This window comes from Schistocerca gregaria, chromosome 2, assembly GCF_023897955.1.
Source record: "Schistocerca gregaria isolate iqSchGreg1 chromosome 2, iqSchGreg1.2, whole genome shotgun sequence".
In the NCBI taxonomy this organism is placed as follows: domain Eukaryota; kingdom Metazoa; phylum Arthropoda; class Insecta; order Orthoptera; family Acrididae; genus Schistocerca; species Schistocerca gregaria.
Window position 1 is genome coordinate 489,545,514 of NC_064921.1, and position 25,287 is coordinate 489,570,800.

The 25,287-nt window shown below is 39.2% G+C and overlaps 1 protein-coding gene across 1 annotated transcript in view; it reads right to left on the reverse strand.

Moving 5' to 3' along the window:
- The window catches only part of LOC126327663 (esterase FE4-like), a 139,963-nt gene that overhangs the window by 78,524 nt on the left and 36,152 nt on the right, over positions 1 to 25,287 (reverse strand). Inside the window, exons 4-5 of the mRNA XM_049995906.1 lie at positions 13,486 to 13,636; positions 4,321 to 4,506 (exon numbers count right to left, since the gene is read on the reverse strand). Coding sequence (XP_049851863.1) covers positions 4,321 to 4,506; positions 13,486 to 13,636 — 337 coding nt within the window. The remainder of the gene's footprint in view (positions 1 to 4,320; positions 4,507 to 13,485; positions 13,637 to 25,287) is intronic.

Sequence of the window (25,287 nt, forward strand, 5' to 3'; positions counted from 1 at the left end):
TCCAGTCTGGTCACTAACATCACCTATCCCACCAAGGGTAGCACTATCTGTGAAACCAGTCATGTGATTTACAAGCTAAACTGCAAACTCTGTGCTGCATTCTACATAGGCATGGCAACCAACAAGCTCTCTGTCTGCATGAATGGCCACCAACAAACTGTGGCCAAGAAACAAATGGACCACCCTGTTGCTGAACATGCTGCCAAACATGATATCCCTCATCTCAATGACTGATTCACAGCTTGTGCCATATGGATCCTTCCCACCACCACCATCTTTTCTGAATTGCGCAGGTGGGAACTTTCCCTGCAATACATCCTACATTCCTGTAACCCTGCTGGCCTCAACCTTCATTAGTCACTGTCCTCACCCATTCAGCCCCCTCGCTATTCCCATTCCAGCACTACACAGCTGTCATTTCACCACCACACCCAGTCTTTTAATTTCTTTTATTTCTCTCCTTGCCACTACTTACCACCTCTGCTCTCCGCACCTTCTCTCCTGCCCTCAATCTAAACTGCAACACTTGACTGTCTGCCACTCCCACCATACTACCCCTCCGCCTCCCCACCCCAGCCTTCTCTTTACCTCCATCCAGTCGCCACTCCCTCCATGCACTGGTGCTGCTGTTTGCAGTGTAGTCTCAGGTCTCTGAGACTGCAGGTGTGTGTGCAAGTTGTGTTTATGTGAGTGGGCGGACATTCCACGTGGCAAAAATATATCTAAAAGCAAAGATGATGTGACTTACCAAACAAAAGCGCTGGCAGGTTAATAGACACACAAACAAACACAAACAAACACAAAATTCAAGCTTTCGCAACCAACAGTTGCTTCATCAGGAAAGAGGAAGGAGAGGGAAAGACGAAAGGAAGTGGGTTTTAAGGGAGAGGGTAAGGAGTCATTCCAATCCCAGGAGTGGAAAGACTTACCTTACAGGGAAAAAAGGACAGGTATACACTTGCGCACACATACACATATCCATCCGCACATACACAGTAACAAGCAGACATTTGTAAAGGCCTTTTTTGGATTGGGAGAGAGATTTGGTGGAAAGATTAACTACTGAATTAGGGTGTTGTGGTTCCAGATTGTGTTGATTGGAATTTTGAGGTATTGGGGGAGTGGAGCTGGAAGAGGGAGATTGGGTAGATGGGAGAGACTGGGTCTGTGTGCAATGAGAGGAGGTTGAGGTTTGCTGGAAAGGTAGTGAAGGGTAAGTGAGTTGCCTTTCCGGAGGTGGGAAACCAGGAGATTGGATAGTTTTTTGAGGTGGAGGGTGGCATGCTGTTCTAATTTGCAGTTGGCCTATAGGAGGATGCTGTGAACAGCCAGTGTGAATGTGGGAGAGGAAAGATTGAGGACTTTTATTAAGGATAGGAGTTGACGAGTGTATTCATTGACTGAGTTGATGTGTAGGTGAAGGATTAGGTGGGTGAGGGCAATGGATTGTTCAGTTTGGAACTGGTGTAGAGACTGATGGAAAGAAGGGTTACAGCCAGAGATGGGAACTTTAAGTGTGAGGCCTTTGGGGGTAATGCCAAATGTCAGACAAGCCTGAAAAAATAAAATATGGGAGCATAATCTGGCTAGGGCAAAGGCATGTTTGCGGAGGGAATGTAAATAAAACTTAATGGGGTCGTTGTGGGGGTGTTGTGAGGGTGACATGGTATTCAAAGGTGGAAAGTGTAACATGAGGCTGAAGTGAAAATAAAAATAAAAATATATGGGGAGAGATAAAGGTGAACTAGAAAGCAAATATGGTGTGGAAAAAGGCGTGTAAAAAGGCGAAAAAATGTTGGTAAAGCTGGGCTATGTTGATCCTGTGGTGAGCTTGGTTTGGTTGACAATGATGTGCACAAAGGTTAGGTGGTTGTGTCGCTGCCAAAACACATTAAAGGGTAGAGAAATTCAGGAAAATTTCGGAAAAACTGCGTGTAAATGTATTAAAAGGAGTGGTTTTGTGGTGGCAGACCATGAAAATAAGGCTAACAATTGTCTGATGAAGAAATAATGACGTTAAAACCTGTGGGAAGAGGCTAGAAATGATCAGTGATATGGGAAAAACGGAAATGGAAATAAAACGAAAGTTATTAGAACTACCCAAAATCGTTGTTTAATAGGTGAAAGGAACTGTTTGTGAGCTGAAAAAGGTGGATTTTATAGCGGCAGTAGTGTTGAAAGTGAAAAAAATTTTTGTTATGGGTTGGAAGTGGGTTACGGTATTATTGAGTACATATAGGCGGGATAAAATTGTATGGTAGATTATGGTAAAAAGGAGAAGATGAATAAAAAGTAGAACTACTTGCAAAAACAGAAAGAGAAAATAAGATGACAGAAAAGATTTCGAAATGCAACAGTGACAATAACAAACGTAATTGTTGGGTTCAAATTAATGATACGAATATAATAGAGGGAAACATTCCACGTGGGAAAAATATATCTAAAAACAAAGATGATGTGACTTACCAAACGAAAGTGCTGGCAGGTTAATAGACACACAAACGAACACAAACATACACACAAAATTCAAGCTTTTGCAACCAATGGTTGCTTCATCAGGAAAGAGGGAAGGAGAGGGAAAGACGAAAGGAAGTGGGTTTTAAGGGAGAGGGTAAAGAGTCCTTCCAATCCCAGGAGCAGAAAGACTTACCTTCCAGGAAAAAAAGGACAGGTACACACTTGCGCACACACACACATATCCATCCACACATACACATTCACAAGCAGACATTTGTAAAGGCCTTTTTCGGATTTGGAGAGAGGTTTGGAGGAAAGGTTAACTACTGAATTTGTAAAAATGTCTGCTTGTGACTGTGTATGTGCGGATGGATATGTGTATGTGTGCGCAAGTGTATACCTGTCCTTTTTCCCTGTAAGGTAAGTCTTTCCGCTCCTGGGATTGGAATGACTCCTTACCCTCTCCCTTAAAACGCACTTCCTTTCGTCTTTCCCTCTCCTTCCTCTTTCCTCATGAAGCAACCATTGGTTGTGAAAGCTTGAATTTTGTGTGTATGTTTGTGTGTCTATTAACGTACCAGTGCTTTCGTTTGGTAAGGCACATCATCTTTGTATATATATATTAAAAACAAAGATTCCAAGACTTACCAAGCGGGAAAGTGCCGGTAAACAGGCACAGTAAATAAAACACACAAACACACACACAGAATTTCTATCTTTCGCAACTGATGGTTGCTTCTTCAGGAAAGAGGGAAGGAGAAGGAAAGACGAAAGGATGTGGGTTTTAAGGGATTGGGTAAGGAGTCATTCCAATCCCGGGAGCGGAAAGACTTACCTTGGGGGAAAAAAGGACTATTAAAAACAAAGATTCCAAGACTTACCAAGCGGGAAAGCACCGGTAGACAGGCACAATAAAAAAACACACAAACATACACACAAAATTTCAAGCTTTCACAACTGGCGGTTGCTTCGTCAGGAAAGAGGAAAGGAGAAGGAAAGATGAAAGGATGTGGGTTTTAAGGGAGGGGGTAAGGAGTCATTCCAATCCTGGGAGCGGAAAGACTTACCTTAAGGGGGAAAAAGGATAGGTATATACTCGCACACACACCCACACACACCCACACACACATATCCATACATATACAGACACAAGCAGACATATTTAAAGAGGGGAATGTGGGAAAAATATATTTAAAAACAAAGATGATGTAACTTACCAAAGGAAAGCATTGGTATGTTGATAGACACACAAACAAATACAAACACACACACAAAATTCAAGCTTTCATAACCCACCGTTGCTTCATCAGGAGAGAGGGAAGGAGAGGGAAAGACAACAGGATGTGGGTTTTAAGGGAGAGGGTAAGGAGTCATTCCAATCCCGGGAGCAGAAAGACTTACCCTAGGGGGAAAAAAGGACAGGTATACACTTGCACACACACACATATCCATCTGCACATATACAGACACAAGCAGACATTTGTAAAGGCAAAGAGTTTGGGCAGAGGTGTCAGTCGAGGCGGAAGTACAGAGGCAAAGATGTTGTTCTCACAAGTAATTAAAAATTTGCAAATCGATATAAATATTGTGTGTCACATTGTGAAACTCACAGTTCAATATCTGCAAAAGAATAAAAAGAATCAAACTGAAACATCTCCAAAGGCGTAGTGATTTCCATAGCAAGATAAATAAATTGTCAGGACAATCTTCTTATAATTAATCAGCAAACTAAGAGTTGCATCCCCCCCATCTGCAAAAAGAACTTACCTATTCTTCTGAATGCTGAAATGTGTCTGTCAAACAAAAATAAGTGACACGCCATTCTGTTGCGAAATACATATCTTCCAAATTTTAGTTATGTACCTTTTGACATGGGTGACAGCACAAGGAAATGTACTGAGGCTCCTCCAGCACTTTGGCCATTAATGGTAACATCATCTGGATTGCCACCAAATGCAGCAATATTTTGTTGTATCCACTGGAGTGCAAGGACCTGATCCTTCATACCCAGGTTTCCAGGTAGCAGTAAGTCACCTGTACTCATGAATCCTGTTCATAACAAAAGTACTGTCAGTATGAAGCAGTTAAGTGTTACATATCAACACCATTACACAAAAAACCACCTATCAGGTACACAACCATTAAGAAACTGGTTGCAGATACAATAAAAGGTTGATAGTAAACCTAACATTCTCAGAATGCGTTTTTGTCTTTGCAATTCAAAGGAAAAAGGAAGAATGATCAATATGTAGAAGGAGTATCTCATAATGAACAAGTGAAAAGTGAAAAATAGGAAAAAAACATTTGTTGTATTCCAAGGAATTTCATAATTAGCAGTGAGATACAGGTGTACTTTTGGGAGATTTGGCTTATGGAACAAGTTTATTAAATAACAGTTATCACTAGCGAAGTCTAGAATATTTAAGTACCAACAAACAGAGCTGGAGGGGATGGTCAATTGGTTGGCTGATTTGGGGAGGGAACCAAACAGTGAGGTCATCAGTCTCACAATCTAAGGTGGCAGAAACCAAGGGAGGAACAACACAAACAGCACAATCCAACCAAGGGGAAAACAGGCAAACAAAGAGGTAAAAGTAATATCACAATATCGGCAGTAGGAAGAGGATAAATTGGGGGGTGGGGGGGGGGGGGTGGAATGGTGAGAGCTGGGGTGCCCCAGAAATGCTATGCATGTTGGGGAATCAGCACCACTATTGACTCTTCCTGATAACCACACCATACCATAATCACAACATGATGAGGTCAAGATCAGAGGAAGAAGACACAGCACAAATGACCAGATAAAACATAGGGAAAAAGAGGGGAGAACCCTGGTGGTGTGGAGGCAGAGCTAAGGCCTCCAAACCAACACCAACATTACTGAGGGTCCACAGTTCCAGAGGGAAATTCAAAGACTTAAACTTGGGAGGGCAAACCACTTTCATGGGGGGGGGGGGGGGGGGACAAGGAGACATGTAACCATATAAGGGTCATCCACTTACACCCAGGCAAGGGTGGAAGGGCATATTTGGTGTGAAGGACCAAAAGGTGGGAGCAGTCCAGTAAAATATGGATCACCATGAGGGGTAGTCTGCCCTGGGACTACAAAGGGGAAGAGGCAGGGTGCAGCTCACTATGGAGTAAAGAACTATGCATTAACCTAGAATTGCATATATAAAGACAGCAGAGTATGGGAGATTCCCACTGGGAGAGTTGGAGGGAAGAATGTCATGTGGTGGGATTCTCTTTGATTGCACAAAGTATGTTAGACAGAGGGGTAGCTCCCCCAAGAGTCAGCCCCCGATTGAGCAAAAGGGATTTGACATAAAGACACAAATCTGTCCCCAGAGGGGTCGCAGAGAAGGGGGCCACCCACTTAAGCAGGCAACCAGCAAGTTCATTACTCAGGATATCCATTTGGCTGGGAACTGAAAGAAAATCAGCTGAACAAAAAGTATCACCAAGATCGGCAAGAAGATCATGGATGGCACACACCATGGGGTGGTGGGAAAAACACCAAGCAATAGCCTGAAGGCCACTCATTGAATCCATAGATAACAAAACTCAGGTGAAGCAGGACCATTTAACAAAACAGAGGGCTATCAATTCTGCAGTAAACACCAAACACATGGCAGGCAAAAGATGATGTTCCATGCCAACAGAAAATGTAAATGCATTTCCCAATTGATTGGTGAAATCAGAGCAATCGGTGTAAAAACAATGGCATCCAGACTCATGTAAGGGCAGACAGAACAAACAATGGAACACCACTGGAGCAATGGTGGCTTTCAGACACCAGAAGAGATCCATCCAAATCTGCAGCTAAGGAGCTAACCAAGCTAGGGTGGTCAGGAGAGAATATGGGAAGGACAAGGAGAGAGATGGAAATCATGACAGAGAGAAGCAAAGTAGAGCCGAACTGGTAAACCCAACAGAGGACAGACAGTGCATGAGCAATGTCCCAAGCCACAAAAAGAGTAGAATTGGAGGGATGAGCAGGGGAAGAGTGGGCAGCAATGGCATAGGAAACCAGGAGCTGGGACCATCAAACTGAAAAGGGATGGACCCCCGAATCAACCAGAAGAGTTTTCACAAGACTAGTGTGAAAAGCACGATTGGCGAAATGGAGACCACAATGGTGGATCAGGTCCAAGAGAAGCAGTGTGGAAGGAGAAGCTTACCTATAAACTTGACAACCATATCCCAGATGAGACAGAACTAAGGGTCAAACAATCTGCAGCACCAGATGTTTGGGCAAGGAAGTGAAGGACAATGAGTCTACGAAAACAGCGAACCTTCAGAACACAGATATGGGGCAACCAAGTAATCTTGTTGTCAAAAGGAAGATGCAAGAAATGGAACAGGAGGACCATGATCAGGAGTTGGGTGTTGAGGTAAAGCTCGAGATCATGGTAGACCATAGTACGGTGGCAGAAATGCATCACCCTCAGCTTAAGGGGAGAGAAACAAAAACTGTACAAGAGTGTCCATATGGAAATGCACTGGCTGGCACCCTTGAGCTGTCATTCTGCTGAGGCCACTGAGTTGGAACTAGCCCAAATAGAGAAATTATCCAAACACAGAGCAGGGGGACCAACAGGCCAGTGGAAGCCAAAAGTCCATTAATAGTAGTGTGAAAAAGAATGACACTTATTATGGAGCCCTGTGGAATGCCATCCTCCTGGGTCTTTGGAGAGCTGAGAACAGTGCCAATAGGAAATCTGAACAACCAGTGGGACAGGAATTGGTGAATTGAGCAGAGGCCTCAAAGACCCACTCATTCAGTGCAAGTAGGATGTCATGGTACCAACCCGTGTCATAGGCATTATGGAGATCAAAGAAATCTGCGAGAAGATGGCAGTGCTGAGAAAAGGCCTGCCAAGCTGTCATTTCCAATCAAAGCAGATGATCGATCAGAGACACTTTCTCCCAAAAGCCCAACTGGTAAGGAGATAAAAGGTCCTGAGATTCAAAGACCCAATTGACTAATGAGCCTCCATCCATTCAAGTAATTTGCAGGGATATTGGTCAGACTGATGGTTTGATGATGGATTCTTGCCATGCTTGTGGTCAGGAACCCACACATGGAGACCACAATGATGAATCAGGTTCAAGAGAAACAGTGTGGAAGGGGCAGCTTATCCATAAACTTTACAACCATAGCCCAGATGAGACAGAAGTAATGCCTGATCATAAGACAGTGGTGGATGGTGCTGCTCATGGTGGTGAAAAGTACCTTATCAGGCAAAATGCCTTGGAGCCCAAATACAGTAAAACACCTGGAGGCAATATTATCATTGTGAAGAAGTGATGTATTGAAGCAGTTGGTTATGGGTGGAATTGGGGGCAGGGGCTGAATCAGGTGAAGAAGACAAGACCAGAAGAAGTTCCCATTCAGTAGAAGCTTCATTGTAGCATTCCGTATGACAAACGGTAAGATGTAAGTTGTAATCTTCAGACCCCTGTTTCTGAACAAGAAAGATGCTGGATATGAGGCTGACACTCATGCTGAAGATGTCACAAAATGGGTTGTGAGATGTTCTGCAAGAAATGATGGATCCATACAAAGGACACCTGGAAGGGTAGGGCTCAGAATAGAAGAATGCCGCTGATGAGCCTGGGGTATGGATTGTAGCCCACATGCATAATGAAGGGACATAAGAAACTAGCATCTCCTTGCTCTGTTTTATTATGTAACAGTCTTTGGCATGAAGATGTTTAAAGGTAATAAGACAGTGGAGGACAGTGCTGCTTATGGTGGTGCAGACTATCAGACTATCTTATCAGACAGACCATGGATGACTTCATCAATAAAATCTGACAAAGAAGTTGTAACTATGACCTGGGAGGTATATAGGGAACAGTCAGCATGATGGAAAGCCCAGTGGGGTAACCTGGCCATCATGAGGCAGGAAGAGAATGTGAGAATCAAGAGGAAGTGGTCACTGTCACAGAGGCAATCATCTGGTGACCAGTGTAAGGAAGGAAGAAAGGAAAGGTAAGTGAGCAAAAGATCCATGCAGATAAAGTTCCATATGTGGAACTAAAATGAGTGGGTGACCCATCATTAAGGAAGTACAAGTCTTGGACCACAAGAAATTAGTCAATGAAGAATCCCCAGCTAGATGAAAAAGCACTGCCCCACAGAGAGTGATGGGCATTAAAATCCCCAAGGAGGAGGAAGGGAGGGGGGAGTTGTTGGAGGAGGGCAGTTAGAGAAGGAGGTATAGGTGGCCAGTCAGGGGTGAGACAGAGATTACAAACTGTGACCACAGAGTCCAAGTGGATCAGGATGACAGCTGCTTCCATTGTGGTCCAAAAGGGGATCCATATACTCACAACATCCATATGAACTGAAATACAAACACCACTGGAAGCAATCAAAAGGACCATCTGGTTCTAATACAAAGCATGGAACCCATGAAGGGTCAGTAAGTGAGCATCACTAAAATGAGGTTCCTGGATAATGAGAAAAACTGCTGAGTAAAAGGAAATAAGCATGGAACAGGGATCCAATTAGCACATGAATGGACTGGAGCCAATCAAGCCACCAGGTCACCATCCATCACATCAAGGATGAGATGACAACCATTAATAAGAAGTCAGACTCAAAGTGCAAGGGGGGAGATGGCACATTCAGGGGCATCAAGTGGGCCTATTCCTGGGACTTATGTTTCTCCTTCTTCTCTTCCATAGCTCAAGGAGGGCAGAACATAGAAGGAGATTAGACTTCTGCAAGGTTCGGAACTGAAAGAGAGTGGACAACCCTGAGACACACGGACTGTGAGCCCCTTGGCCGAATAGTGGCAGCAGGTCTCTGTCCTGGTAAATTCCTGGGGAGTGGTCCCATGAGGGAGCACCACCACTGGCAGGTACTAAAAAGGGGAATACTTCTGTATCCAGGAAGGGGGAGCAGCACCCAGAGGGGATGGTGTGGAAACTGCAGGGGATGGAGAGAGGAGAGGCAGGCAGGACTGGAGGGAGGAGGGAGAAAGGACATAACAGAGGCAAAGTTAGATGTCATCGACACAGGGTGAAGTTGGTCAAATCCCTGACAAGCCTCAGTGTAGGATAGATGATCAAGGGATTTATACTCCTGTATCTCATTCCCCTTCTTCCTCTTCTTATAAGCCAAGCAATCTGGCAATCATGGGGAGTGATGGTCATGACAATTAACACACACACGATGCAGGACACAGGGGCTCCCCTCATGGAGTGGATGTGCACATTTATCAAATAGAGGATCCCCAATACAGCAGGAAGACATATGCCCACAACACAAGCACAAAAAACACCTTGTGTATGGACAGCCATATGCCTTCATATAGCACTGTTAACATATAACCTTGACCTTGTACAAGAGGGTATCTCCCTCAAATACCAGAATAAAGGCATGGGTACTGGTGTGATTCTCCTTATGACCTTTCTGAATACACCGAACAAAACTAAAGCCCTGTCTTTCCAGATTGGCCCAAAGCTCTTCATCAGTTTAAAGGGTGAGGCCCCTATGAAGAATGAGCTCAAGAACCATATTCAAAGGCTGGTTAGGAGTAATGCTCACAGTGATGTCACCAAGACTGTCACAAGCATGAAGGGCTGCTGATTGGGTGACAGAAGAAGTTTTGATCAACAGCAAACCTGATCTCATCTTACTAAGGGACTCCATTTCACCAAATTTTTCCTCAATATTTTTGACATAATATAATGTCTAGGTGGTGGTGAACACATCCCTGTCAGTCTTATTGCAGATCAGGTAGCAGTTCAAGTGTTTTACCCCAAGCTGGCAAATGAGGCCACCTTCCCAGGGTGTAGTCAGGGGAGTGAAGACCAGAGGGTCATAAGAAGGAGCATTAAATGCTCCATTATCAACCAAAGAGATGGCCGTAGAAGAACAGTCAGTTTTTTGGAGATTGATACATTTCATACATAAAGCATCTGCCGTGATACCAAACTATCAGATCAGGGCTCTCCCCATGGGCACCATCCAGCCACAGCAAGCGTTCTCTCACATGCTGGTGCCAGGAGTTCCAATGCTCTAAAATAGCAAGTAACAATTCCTAGGCATATATGAGGAGACAACAGCTCAGGTATCAGAAATGTGGTCCCTGTATTATAAGGGGACTCAGCCAGACGGGTACATGAGAGTCCCACCACACAGACTGGCTACACGTGCTGATGACCCAGCAGAGTGGGGATGAGGGGGGCCATGGTGGTGCAGCAAGAGCAAAAAATAGGGGGGAAGGAGGGGGGGGGGAAGAGATACCCATGCTGTAGACGCTAGGGAGGGAATTCATCCCCAAATGACTCATGCTCTGGAGAGAAAATTTAGAAGTGAAGGTCAAACTCTAAAGGAGGACCAAAAGTGACAGAAAAAAGGACGATAAAAAAAAGGAACAGGAACAAAAATCAGAAGGAATACAAAAATCATGTGGCTAGCCAGTTCAACATAAGTAAGAACACTGAGAGAGGGGATGGAAAGAGCAGGAGCAAGGATAGGGAGAGAGAGGCAGGGAAAAGAAAATGTAGCCTAGGAAGGAAGAATGTGTTGCAATAGCTTGGAACAATGTGTGCAGCACACTCCATCTCAGGCAGATAAAGTCTATTTGATGGTTGATGCTTAGTTATACAAGAGACAACTCCAGAATATCTTTATATGTATAAGCTATAGCAATATTGGTCCAAAGACAAAATTTCTAGCTGGTACTTATCTTCAGAACATTAAATTCCAATATTGGTAGTAGACATGCATCTAACTGATGAGAGGAACTCATCTGGTGCAAGGGTGAGATTATAGGTATACTTTTAAGAACTTCTACAAGCTTAAAATGCCATTCACAACATATTTTGTAGTAAATCAATGTCTGTGAGTTACAGATGTGGATTTTATCAATTTTGGCATGGATTCCTTATTTGTAAAACCATAAAAAACACTATTGAACCCATCGTGGTGAGGAACAAAATGGCTTTCAAAAGAGGAAGATCATGCTGTGTTACTGTTTTTCATTGAAATCACTAATAGAAAAACATAGAAAACTCAACATAAAATTACATATTTCCTCCATCATCTTCAAACAAATCTTTTCAACAGAAACTAATTATTACAGGTTTTGACAAACATTCATGTTCCCTGCACCTTATCGACAATATATACAAAATGTACAGAACAAATTTAATCTTAGTCAAGAAAGAGGACAAATTATCAGAATGGGGAAGAAAATATACCAGAATATGACACGGATGCCAACTTATCCCAACTTTCAGAATTCTTATTTATTATTTACATTAATAAAATCATCGAAGATTGGAGACAATTCCACACAGCTTCATTCAAATTAACAGAAACAAAAGACTAGATTTTCCTTTTTGCAGATGATTTAGCTCTTGCAACATCTTCAGAGGATGCCATACATTTTCTGTACACAGTTCACAGATAATATCCATGAAATACAGCATAGACATCAAAATTAAAAAAAAAAAAAAAAACTATGGCTTTCTGTAGAAAATACCCAGTATAAAGTAAGATGTGTTTGAAAAATAAAATTCTAGAAAGAGTGAACACATTCACACACTGAGACAATAAACTATCATTTTTGAAAAAACACCCCTAGCTGAAATAGTCTCCAGGTATACAAAAGAAATGGGAGTCATTAATAATGTAATGAAACTATCCCTAGTCCAGAAACACACCAGAATACACCAGTATAAGACCTTAGCAAGTCGTGCACTACTCTGTGCTATAGCAGTGAAGCCTGGACAATAAAGGCAAAAGATATGAAATGACAAACAATGTATGAAATGAAATACTTGATACAAGCAACTGGTTAAACAAAATCGGATCAAAACAGGAATTAATATGTGTGAAAGGAACATATCAAATATTATATTCAGGACTAGCAAAACAAGTGGAAAAAAACATGTACAATAAATGAGCTCAAAGAGGAGCCCCTAAGTCTGTGCTACTCTACAAGCCCAACCTTGTAATATAACTACGTCGACCAATGAAAACATGGCAGGAGAAGTTCTCAATGAGACCATAACAGATTAAAAGGCCTAAAACTTGAAAGGAGGATGATGATGATAAATATCATGTTCCCTTAACTGTAGTGCTGATACTTATCTGATTAGAGCAATATTTCTTCCTTTTCCCACTCACTGACCTATTTCACTAAATTATATCTTTGATAGTTTATGATAATGATATAATCATAGCGCTTGTGATGTTGAGTACTATAGCATTAAATCTGAACACATAATATGTTATAATATTCTACTATAGATGTATGGGTGTTTTGTGGATCACTTCTGCTATATCTGCAGATGGGTATAACCCATGCTTTTTTCAACTACTAGGCATAGATTTTTGTTTGAAGTATTTGTGATATATTATGATCAGAAGAGTGACTCAACCATAGATTCTGTACCAATATAGAATGTATGTATGAATCACCACAGACTGATTAATTTGTTAATGTTCATCAAAGTTTAGTGGCATAGATCTTTTTAGGGATGTACATTACAGTTCATCCTCTATTAAATATAATCAAGGGAATATATAAGATACATTTGCTGAAAAAAGTGACGTTCTGTCAATGGAGAAAAGTGATTTACTTATTACACATTTATTTTTATTTTAGTCAGAATCATATTTATAATATGATAAAAGTCATTATCAGTTTTGGCCACACACTTTGGCCATTCACTCTTCAATCAATGTCACTCACCTTGTCCCTGCATCTGTGCTCCCCTCATGCCCCAGTATTTCCATTTTTTATTATTTGTATTAAATCATTTCACCTTAATTTCTTATCCCTCTTGTTCCATAAGAAAATTAACTACCCTACTGATCAAAACCATCTGTCAGTTTGTCACTTTATCCTATAATAAGCTGACTTAGATTTGTCTAATTTATTATCATTTTAATGGGGAATTCTTTGGTTACAGTCGTCTGCACAATTAAATAGAAAATACTCTGTAAAAGACAATTAATTTTAACAATCAGAATTTTGTCTAACGGTACAAATTCCTTACCTAGTGGTCCGAGACGGTACTGTATGGAAACAACTAAAATGCCACTGTCAACATAGAAATCAGGTGAGTATGACTGAGCATAACCTGTTCTGAAGCCACCACCATGAATCATCACAAACACTGGTCTCGGAGTACTTGTATTTGATGGTAACTGTTGTACAAGGGAAAAAAACTGATTTCAGAAAAAAAAATTGAAAATTTACCTTATATGAGGTGTAACATACTTTGTGGGTGGGTTCTTCATGTCAAAATAAAAAAGATGTACATGTAAATGTATGTCCCAAAATCCTTTTTTTCAACTATTAATGAAAGTTTAAAATAAATAACATATCAAGGTAAAACTATCAACTGATTTTTGGAATACATTTTCATATCCACCATTCATAAATAGGTAAAACACTCATGGTACAATTCATGTAAACTCAACAGCATCTCAAAGTTAATGTGTGATCTGGAATTGCTGGTGATTTGCAGGTCAGTATATTCTTCCAACTTAATGTACAGGCATTCTATACTAAGACTTTATTCAGAACATTCTTTTAGATATACTACAAGGAGTAGCCCTGCACCTAAGAGGATGCAAGTACTTTATGTGTGAAAGGGTTCCAGCAAGTTTTTATGATATTGTTCAATATACATTGGACAATTTGCATTGTGACAAATGAGTAAGTAGTGCAAGACTATTTCTGAGGTCTACAGTTTCCTCCAGCATCTGTCCTTCAGTTTAGTATTTCTTAGATGACTTAATTTTTTTTATTCAGCAGACAGTCCTACTGCAGAAATGCTTCATCACTTTGTCATAGAAGTCTGTGAAAACACTTGACACTATCCAGAATATAAGGAAAAGGCTGGGTTGCTACTCACCATAAAGGTGACACACACCATCTTAATGGTGAGTAGCAATCTACTCTTTTCCCTGACATCTTAACATTGAGTAATAATCTATCCTTTTCCTTGTATTGTTGATACTCCAACCTGGAGTTTACATTGTTTTACACTGTCCAGAAGGTATTTGAAAGGGACCAACAGTACATGATCTCATCAGTGCATGAATATGTAGAAAGAAGTGGAAGACATTTTGAACATTTGTTATATGCTTATTCCTTACAAACTACATAAAATGTTATGCTCTTTATAACCCAAAATAATATTTTTATTTTTTATTTATTTATTATATAGACTTGGTTTCTCATTTTTGTGAGAGAAATTTGCTCCTAAATATGCATGTCTCGCCCATCTTTTGTAATTCATTACTTGTTTGCTGCATTTTCTTTGAATGAATACACATTGAAACTGTCAAAGTTTAAATTATTTTATGAAACTTCAGTGTATGTTTGGAATCTATGTAGCATGGCTCAATCTGTACACAAACAGCTTTGGCTGCTGACTAAGAACATAATAGAAGATTTTATATGTAACAAATAAAGCAAAAATATGAGTATTATTATCCAAAATTATATACTATCCGAGCAAATGTATCAGTGCAAAGAGGAAATTGGCAGTTCCAGAAAAAGCATCCTTTCTTTATTTGATTTTTACTAAAACAATATTATGAAAAGGAAGATTTCTACTCACCATAATGTGGAGATGCTCAGTCACAAACAGGCACAACAAAAAGAAAAAACTCTCTCTCTCTCTCTCTCTCTCTCTCTCTCTCTCTCTCTCTCTCTCTCACACACACACACACACACACACACACACACACACACACAATCATGCTAACGCAATTCACACACACACACGCAACTGCTGTCTCTGGAACGGAAGCCACACTGTGGTTTCAGTTGCCAGAGACTGAAGTCATGTGTGTGTGTGTGTGTGTGTGTGTGTGTGTGTGTGTGTGTGTGTGTGATCTATTTTTGACATAGGTCATACTGGCTGAAAGCTTATTTGTGACGGTCTTTTTGTTGTGCCTATCTGCAACTCAGCATTTCCATTACATGGTGAGTAGGGCGAGTAGCAACTTTCCTTTTCATAATATTGTTACATTCCAGAAATCATAAGTAGGTGCCGTTGGACATCCATTTATTATCATGAGACATGGAGGTTAGGAGCTTTCCCACTCTATAAAACAGGACAGACAGTGATCCATGGCACAGATACAGAATACAATGCTGGTGCAAGAAAAATAATTTCAGACCATGTAATACAGTGCACATAGAGGAATGTGGGATGTTGTAGCAGACAACACCTGTAGATTACCATGTCATCCCAGCAACATCATCAGTTAGGAATATAGTGAGCAAGAAATCATTATGACTGGATCATGGATTAATGGAAATGCGTTGCTTGGTTGGGTGACGTATGTTTCAATGGTCTTGTTTGGATACACCATAATCCATGTGAACAACTACACGAAACATGCACTGAGCCATGGATGCAGGCCAGTGGGTGATGGGGAAGGTTCACACTGGTTTCCATGGGGTCTGGGGTAGCAATCAAAGCTACAGTGATAGCTATGGACTATCTGCACTCTGTGATGCTCGATGTCTTCTCCAATGGAGGTGGCATCTTCCAGCTAGATAACTGTCCTTGTCACAACACCAGAATTTGCTACTGTGGTTTGATGAATATGCTAGTGAACTCACACTTATTTCTTGGCAAACAAATGCCCCTCATCTGAATCTGATGGAAAACACCCACAATGCTAGCATATGCCAGCTCTGTGACTACAGACAACTGGCTCATAATATATTATAAATGTGTGAACTGTGCAAGACATCTAATGCCATACACTTTAAGAAACCTACCAACGACTTGTAGAATCAACTCCATGCAGAACTGCTACTGTATTGCAATCTAAAGGTGGACCTCAATGCTATTAAGTAGGCGGTCATATTTTGGCTCTGCAGTGTGTGACACTTACGATAAATTTATGCTAGCACAAACACAAGACACACAAGTTGGTAATTGTAGTTAGTTACATGTTTTCATGTTCCATAGATCATTTGAATGGTTCTCATTCCAACATGATGTGGAATGAATAAGTTTACAGGATATGCATTCATGATTAGTGTTAACATTAACATCACATTATTTTTTTAGTCCTACTCACACAATTACACTTACAAAATGGTCTTTTCTCTAGTTATCAGTTTTTAAGTAGAAATTTATCATTGTAATAGATGTTGTTGTCCAGGAGAAATTATTTTAAGTTAGATTTAAATCTTCTTTTGCTACCTGTCAGGCATTTTATGGCAATGGACAATTGATCAAAAATATTTGTTGCTGCTTATTGAACTTCTTTCTGAATCACCGACATCTTTAATAATGGTAAATAAAGTTCATTTTTTTCCTCTGTTGTTGTATGTAGATACAGGAATCTCTGTTTGCAAGTTCTGCAGGACAGCTTTTGTGTAGTTTGTAAGGTAGTAAACGAGGTACAGGCAGCAGTAAAGATGTGAGGAAGTGTCATGAATTGTGCTTGGGTAGCTCACTCATAAAGCACTTGCTCATGAAAGGCAAAACGCCTGAGTTCAAGTCTTGGTCCAGCACATAGTTTTAATCTGCTAAGAATTTTGGTATCAGTGCTCATTCTGCTGCAGAGTGAAAATTTCATTCAATCAATTTCTTATCAGCTAATAATTAAGTAAAATGTCATCTTCAATCCAGAACATAGCAGTTATTCTGGAGAGATGTTGCTTTTGGGTATATATGTATATAATCTGCATAACATAAGAATTTAACAGTTGGTGGTAGAATAGTATCAATATTAATGAGTGAGGAAGGTACATAGTATTGTAAGAATGTGAAGCTTGTGTACCATTGCAATGAATTATACATTTTCATAAGCAGCTGAGATCAATGAAGATTGCTGCAGTCATTTGCACCTCCCACGATATGGGTGGCACATATCTCTTATGATCTCTTACTACTAGTTAGCTAGTTTCATGTTCCATGGATCATTTCCACAATAAATCATAATGATAAGGAATGAGTCTTTCTACATTCACATTGCTAATTAATTTATAAGTGAGAGTACATGCAGAGCAGTTAGTAATTCCTACCCAATATCTTTTACATATTACAGTAACATAAGTTCTTCTGGAGAATAGAGGGAGATGTCAAAGAGAAACTTTCTTACTTGTTTTTAAATTTTCTTTGCTGTTTGCCAGACACTGGAAGTTTCTAGAACTTTAGTTGTAGCATTGCACACTCGTTTTTATGTTAAGGACATTTAATGTGTAGTAATGAATGTCATTTTTGCTTCTGGTATTGTAATTATGTGCATCATTATTTCTTCTGAACTGCAGTTGATTACTTACAACAAATTTCACATGGGAATAAATACAATGTGAAGAAGTGGTCAGAAAACCCAACTCACTGAACAGATGTCTTCAAGGTGATCATGGATGAGCACCACATATTATTCTTACAGCAAATTTTTGAGCAATGAAGACTTTTTTTTGCTTAAAGATGAGTTACTCCAGAAGCATTATTGAATGAAAATATTCAACATATATCAGCATACTGATTTCTCTCCCCTTAGGATTTGCAATGATTTTAATTGCAATTGCAGTTAATCTACATTATTTTAAGAGTTCATAATTGCATTTTTCCTATTTAAATTCTCATCAATATGGACATCTAAAAAATTTGGAGTTTTCATCCTAATTATTATTTCCTTGCCATTTACACTTATTATTTATGTAGTATCCACAGATGTGCAGAACTAAGTATGTTGTGTCTGTTTAAAACTCAAGGTTGTAATTAATCATCCTCCTCTAACATTATATTTTTTTATAGAGATAACTGATAGGGTGCATACTATTGATTCTTGCATAGCTTAAAATTATCTCAGCTGTTTCCCTAAAAGAACTCATATGATTTTGTATACAATGTTTTATATTTCAAGCTAAAATGTATAAAAAAGAAATTAATGTGTTACAATTGATACATACTATCAGTTAAAATTACTCTTCTCTTATGACTACTTGAAAATATATAATTTGTGGCATACTTAAAACTCAGATTATTAATTGCACAATCTAATGCTAATTATTAAATTTATTTTCAGACTCAGTCATAAAATAATGTTATATCTTGGTGATAATTCTCCTGTTGTAAACTCTTTGGCATGTATCTAGAATGACATTTTCACTCTGCAGTGGAGTGTGCACTGATATGAAACTTCCGGGAAGATTAAAACTGCGTACCGGACTGAGATTAAAACTGGAAACATCCCCCAGGCTGTGGCTAAGCCATGTCTCTGCAATATCATTTCTTTCAGGAGTGCTAGTTCTGCAAGGTTTGCAGAAGAGCTTCTGTAAAGTTCGGAAAGTCGGAGGTGAGGTAGGTGCTGGCAGAAGTAAAGCTGAGGGGATGTGTCATGAGTCATGCTTGGGTAGCTCAGTTGGTAGCTGGCACAGTAGCTCAGCATGTTCGGTCAGAGCGTTTAGCTACCTTCTGTAACAAAAAAACTGAGTGAATGAATCAACGATCAACCTGAACAGGCGTCATCGGACGTCCGCCACGAACAAATTCAACGAACAATCTAGAACAAAATTAGATAAAAAAAAGAAAAAAAAGTTGGTAGAGCACTTGCCTGTGAAAGAAAAGGTCCTGAGTTCAAGTCTCTGTCCCGCACACAGTTTTAATCTGCCAGGAAGTCTTTGGAATGTAGTTAGTACCACAGAATGTAAGTTAGTGGGGGCATGCCTCAGATAGAAACACCTGTATTTTGCTAATATTGTAATTTGTGGTGTGACAAAAATGGATATTGTGAAATCAGTGTCATACAGAAGAATGGGATAAAATAAAAAGATATTTATAGCAACAGGCAAATCTTCAACAGTTTTTTAGTGCAACAAGAACCTGCAACATTAAATAAAAATTTTCAGCAGCAAGAATGTATCCCGGGCACAACTAGATTTTGAGTCCACAACAACAACAAGGAGATAATCAAGACATGTAAAAAGTTACTGTTTTGTATGTCTTACACCTCTTGAAGCTTTTGAAAATAGTGAAGATGCTCAGACAGTGAATTTAATATTGATGTCTGGGAGGGAAAGATTACACGGTGAGACCATTAGCAGGAAACTGGTCAATGATATTTTCAAGAATTCTGTATACTATTTCTTTTGTTTATGTTTTGGACTGATTACAACACTAGAGTCATCTGCAAAAAGAACTAATTCTGCTTGTTGATATTAGATGGAAGATTGTTTACATAGAGGAACAATAGCAGACAATATTATGAAAAGGAAAGTTGCCAGATACACACACACACACACACACACACACACACACACACACACACACACACAGACGCACACACACAGACACACACACACACACACACTTATGCAAACCACGACTCGTGTGTGTGAGTTGCACACACACACACACACACACACACACACACACACACACACACACACACATGCAAATGCAACTCACACACACGACTCACTCATATGTGTGAGTTGTGTTTTGCATAAGTGTGTGTGTGTGTGTGTGTGTGTGTGTGTGTGTGTGTGTGTGTGTGTGTGTGTGTGAGTGTGTCATCTATTTTTCACAAAGATCTTATGGGCTGAAAGCTTTATTTGTGACAGTTTTTTTGTTGTGCCTATCTGCAAATCAGCATCTTTGCTGTATGGTGAGTGTAAACTTTATTTTCACAGTATTGGAATAATAGGGGACATACGAGTGAGCCTTGGGGAACCTCACACATGATCTCCACAGTCAGAATAATATTCCCAAGCAACACTGGTTGAATTACTAACCACCAGCTTCTGCATCCTTTTGATTAGATATGACATTATCCACTGGTTGGCTATACTATCAAAACCATAAAACTTAAATTTATCTGCAAGAATACTGTGATTCACACAGTCATATGCCTTAGACAGATCATAGTAAATATCAGCCACCACTGTATTATTATCTAATGCTTGTATAATCTGGTGAATGATCATATGAATGGCGTTCTCAGTGGAGCAACTCTTCAAAACTCTAAACTGTGATTTTCTGAGGCTATTATAATTACTCAGGTGACATACTATACTAGAATACATTACCTTCTTGAAAATATTGGAAAACAATGTTAGCAATGCAAGAGGTTGGTAGCTATTGAGGGGTTGTACAATGGCATATTTCAGTCTCTCGGTAAAAACGCCTTGTCATAGTGATGTGTCATATGTTTCAGATAAGACAGGGCTTATTAAATGAGAACAACTCTTTAGTACTCTGTAGAAAACACCATCAAAACCAGATGGGCTTTTATTTTTGAGAGAATACATAATTTTCTTAATTTCAGAAGTAGATGTTGGCAAAAAATTCATATGACTGATTTTTATGAGACTGCTTTTTCAACATACTGCTGTGATTTTTCTCTTGAACTGTTTTCCCTATACTTTAACTACTATATTTAAATAATAATTACTAAACATATTTGCTACCCATGACCCATATAGCCTTGAGTTTATTTTCAGAATTACAGATTTCTGACATTATGTGCATTTTCCTTGGTTTCTTAAAAATATTTCTTAGTAATTTTGAGTAAGTTTTTGTAATTTACAACTACTGCATGATATCTATTTGTTCTTATCAACAGATACATTTTCCTTTTACTTTCTCAAGATACTTTAATCCCTCGAATGGCCCATGATTTTTTACATGGCTATTAGTGTCCTTTCTTATTAGCGTGAACTTGACTACAAGTCTTGGAATTTAAGAAAGCTGGATGATCATGGAAAAACAGATACTAGATGTTTTTTAGAACTATTTATTTTATTCCTCATTACACGTTTCAGGTTCTGCCCATCTTCAGATGACCTAATGAAACTACAGTAACAAATATAAATTTACATAGTGTACATCAAACACACAACTTAAATAAGCAATGTAGCTGCAATATATTTGCACAACAATTAGTTTTGATAGACAAGTATATACCATTTTACATACATGTGAAGTATGTTTTTGACAAGTTGTCAAAACTCATCAGGAAAACCATGAAGTTAAGCAAAATAGCAGCAGTAACTAAAGATGATGACCTAACATGGACAAAACATGCAGTGGAATGGTGGGAGTGATCTCTTGTGCATGCTAAGTAAACAATCAATCAACAGATGGCATGACTAAAGGAGCACTGCATTACAACATCATTTTGTCATTATCATTAGTTACATATTTGTCTAAAATATATATTTTATTTCATTTTTCAGTTTTAACTGTAGCTTTTATTATGGAGAAATCTGTAACTAATGATAATGATGAAATGATGTAAAGCAGCACCACTGTTATCACACCATATGTTGATAGACTGTTTACTTACCAGCCACAAGAGGCCATTGCTATCTTTCCACTGTAAATTTTGTCCATGTTAGGTCATTGTATTTAGTTACTGTTGCTATTTTGTTAAACTTTGTGGTTTTCCTGAAGATTTTTGATGTTCTTGTAGAAGGTATATTTAACACTTTTGTAAAATAATATGTACAGTATTTGCCTATTAAAAAAAACTGTTGGGCAAGTTTGGTACAAATACATTGTATATGTAAGAGGTGCGGTGTTTTTTTTTTTTTTAGTGAGAAATAAAATAAATTGGTCTAAAAAACATCAAGTACCTGTTTGTCTGCAATCACTTTTATTAATATTCCACATAATCTTTCTGATTAGCTTATGTGGAAATCCATTTTCAAATAATGATTCGAATTTATCATGGAATAGATTAAATTTTATGTTAGTATGCAGTAGTTTGTAATGCATAATGAAGACTAATGGATAATACAATTTAATTTGTTAAATTTTGTGTAAAGAAGCGTTTCAGAGAAAGCAATCCAAGGAGGCAGTTGTTAAATCATCACAGGAAATCACATAAAATGAGTCAATTCAATTACAGAAAAAATAAGAAAAGAAGACTGCATTGCAGTTAGGAAGTGTTTCCAAACTAATGAGCCAAGGTGTCACTTTGCTAATAACGTGTGATTTTCATGTTTCCCTTTCTTTTCTGAAGTCATTTTGTGCGAGTTTTCAACAATTGGCCTATGAGATTAAGCATAATTGGGTTCTATTCCTTGCTTCAGTATGACCACTATCTGGTATTGTTGGAGCAATTCTGCAGTCCACATTTCATATGCTTAGCAGATGTTTTAATGCCCCTGACACTAAATGAGCTATCACTGCACAACAAATGTCAGTCACTGTGGATAGTGTAAGACATTAGTGTCATTACCAGTTTTAGTTCTGTTGTGGGAATGGGTTGCACAGAAAGTAATTCTCCACTATGAGATCAAATTATATTGTTTGTGGTTTAAGACCTGATGGGGAGATGGTGTTCAAAAGTCTTTATGACTGGGTCTCTGTGATGAGATCATATTTTCTGTTTTCCAGAGTGCAATAATGTTTTTGATGTTGAGAGCAATTTCTAGTTTTTAAATCTTTTTACTTTCCACCATATATTTGTACAGAATGATTTCCAAAAATCACTTGTAATATTGTTTGAAGATCTCCTTCATCCCAGTATTTGCTTGTTCATATTTTTCAGTAAACTTGCTCTATGGACTGCTGTCTAAATTCTTTTAATGCTGATCATTTTGAAGAAAGAGTCTCAGAGCATTATTCATGCCAACATGCTATATCCTGTTTATTTCAAGATCAGTGAACACTTTTCTTTGTGATGGTTGTGGAAGCTTCCAACTCCAGTACATCAATGAAGCAGTCACATACCACATATCCAGTAATGTAATGTGGGTGGTGTAATGGGAGATCCTTCCCTAGCATTACTTTTCCTCAACAGTAGTTGTCGGAGCAGCAGCAACAGTGCATGATGTGAGTGGGGACTGGGTGGTGGTAAGGAGAAGGCTTCGGTGGAGGGGGAGAAAGATAGTAGGGTAGGGATGGTGGGCAGTGATGTGCTGTTGGGGACTGCATGGGAACGAGGTGGAAAGAGGATAGGGCATATATGTGCAGTCAGGAGGTTAAGTGGATGGCAGCAGAGTGGTGACGGTGGTGGTGGTGGTGGTGGTGGTGGTGGTGATGGTGGTGGGAGGGGAGGGGGCGTATAGCACAAAAGGAGGGAAGTAAAAAGACTGGATGCAATGGAGGAATGAGGGATGTGTAGTGCTGGAATGGGAACTGAGAAGGGGATGGATGAGAGAGGACAGTGACTAGCGAAGTTGAGGTCAGGAGGGTTACAGGAAGAAAGGATATATTGCAGGGAAAGTTCCCACCTGCACAATTCAGAAAAGCTGCTGTTGGTGGGAAGGATCAACATGGCACAGGCTGTGAAGCAGTCATTGAAATCAAGGATGTCATGTTTGGCACCGTGCTCAGCAACAGGATGGTCCACTTGTTTCCTGGACACCATTTTTTGGTGGCCATTCATGCAGACAAACAGGTTGTTAGTTGTCATGCCCACATAGACCACAACCCTATCCTCTTTCCACCTCGTGCCTGTGTGCTCCCCAACAGAACATCACTGTCCACCATCCCTACCCTACTATCCCTCCCACCCCCCTTCCACCCAAGCCTCCTCCTTACCCCCACCCAGTCCCCATTCCCATCATGCACTACTGCAGCTGCTCGCAGTGCAGCCTCAGTTGCCTGAGACTGCAGTTAGGTGTGTGTGTGAGTTGCATTTGTGTGTGTGTGTGTATTTTTCTTCTAATTTTTATGGAGGTCTTACAGGCTGAAAGCTATATTTGTGACAGTCTTTTTGTCGTACCTATCTGCGACTCAGCATCTCTGCTATATGGTGAGCGACAACTTTCCTTCTCACAGTATGTTACATTCCATCCTGGATTTTCCATTGTTTGATTTGTACATAGTACATAATATTTCAAGTTGAAATTTATGGAAAGGAATTATTTTATAAAATATTTTATTTTTGATGTTATCATTGATAAGCAATAGTTCTGATGTACAGTTAAAATTATTATTATTATTATTATTATTGGAAATATTTGAAATTACAAATTACTGGTACACTTAAAATTTCTATTATTTTAAATAAAACACAGAGTTACAACTTTTCTTGTTGGTTTTAACTAAATAAATCTGAAGATTATTGTTGCAGCATATTTTATACATATATATATCTTCTCACATTTCAGTATATCATACAGTATTTTGATTTTTCACATTAGAAAGCCAAAATTACATTGGTTGCACAAAAATATGTGTGATCACATCAGAGGCCAGCTTATGACTCTCACACTCTGCGGAAATAACAAAAGGTTTACAACTTTTCTCAACAAATGAATTTCAACTAGTTTCTGTTACATTATTAATTTCAATTATTATTTCATAAATCAATCTAGAAATAAAGATAGGAAACAGTACAGGATTGTGTAATTAATTGAAGATGAGTATCTCATCATATGGGACAGCTAAGTTATTATGTGAACATTTATTAACTGTGATTGAAATTTTCTATTTTTCATTTCTCTTAATACTTGTATATGGTGGAGGGCCAAACTATTAAGTTGCTTCAATGGTATGCCTGAGAACTCACTATTACTATTGTCCAATTATAGACAGAACTATAAAAACTATATATTTTATTCTCACTCAGCATCATCGATAATAAAAATGCTTCCTTCCTCTCATACATTTAAGGGTGGCATTTTAAACTTCTCTCCTGAATCTATCTCTCTCCTCACCCCCAGCATTCCCCCTACTCCTACCTTCTACATGCTTCCTAAAGTGCATGAAATCAACCACCCTGGACACCACATTGTGGCCAATTATGGTGTCCACATGACCTACCCACTTACATAAAAGACATCAACTATTTCCTCCACTGATACTCTATATTGCCTGTTGTTCTATTTGTCACTATCAATGCCACCTCCTTCTAAA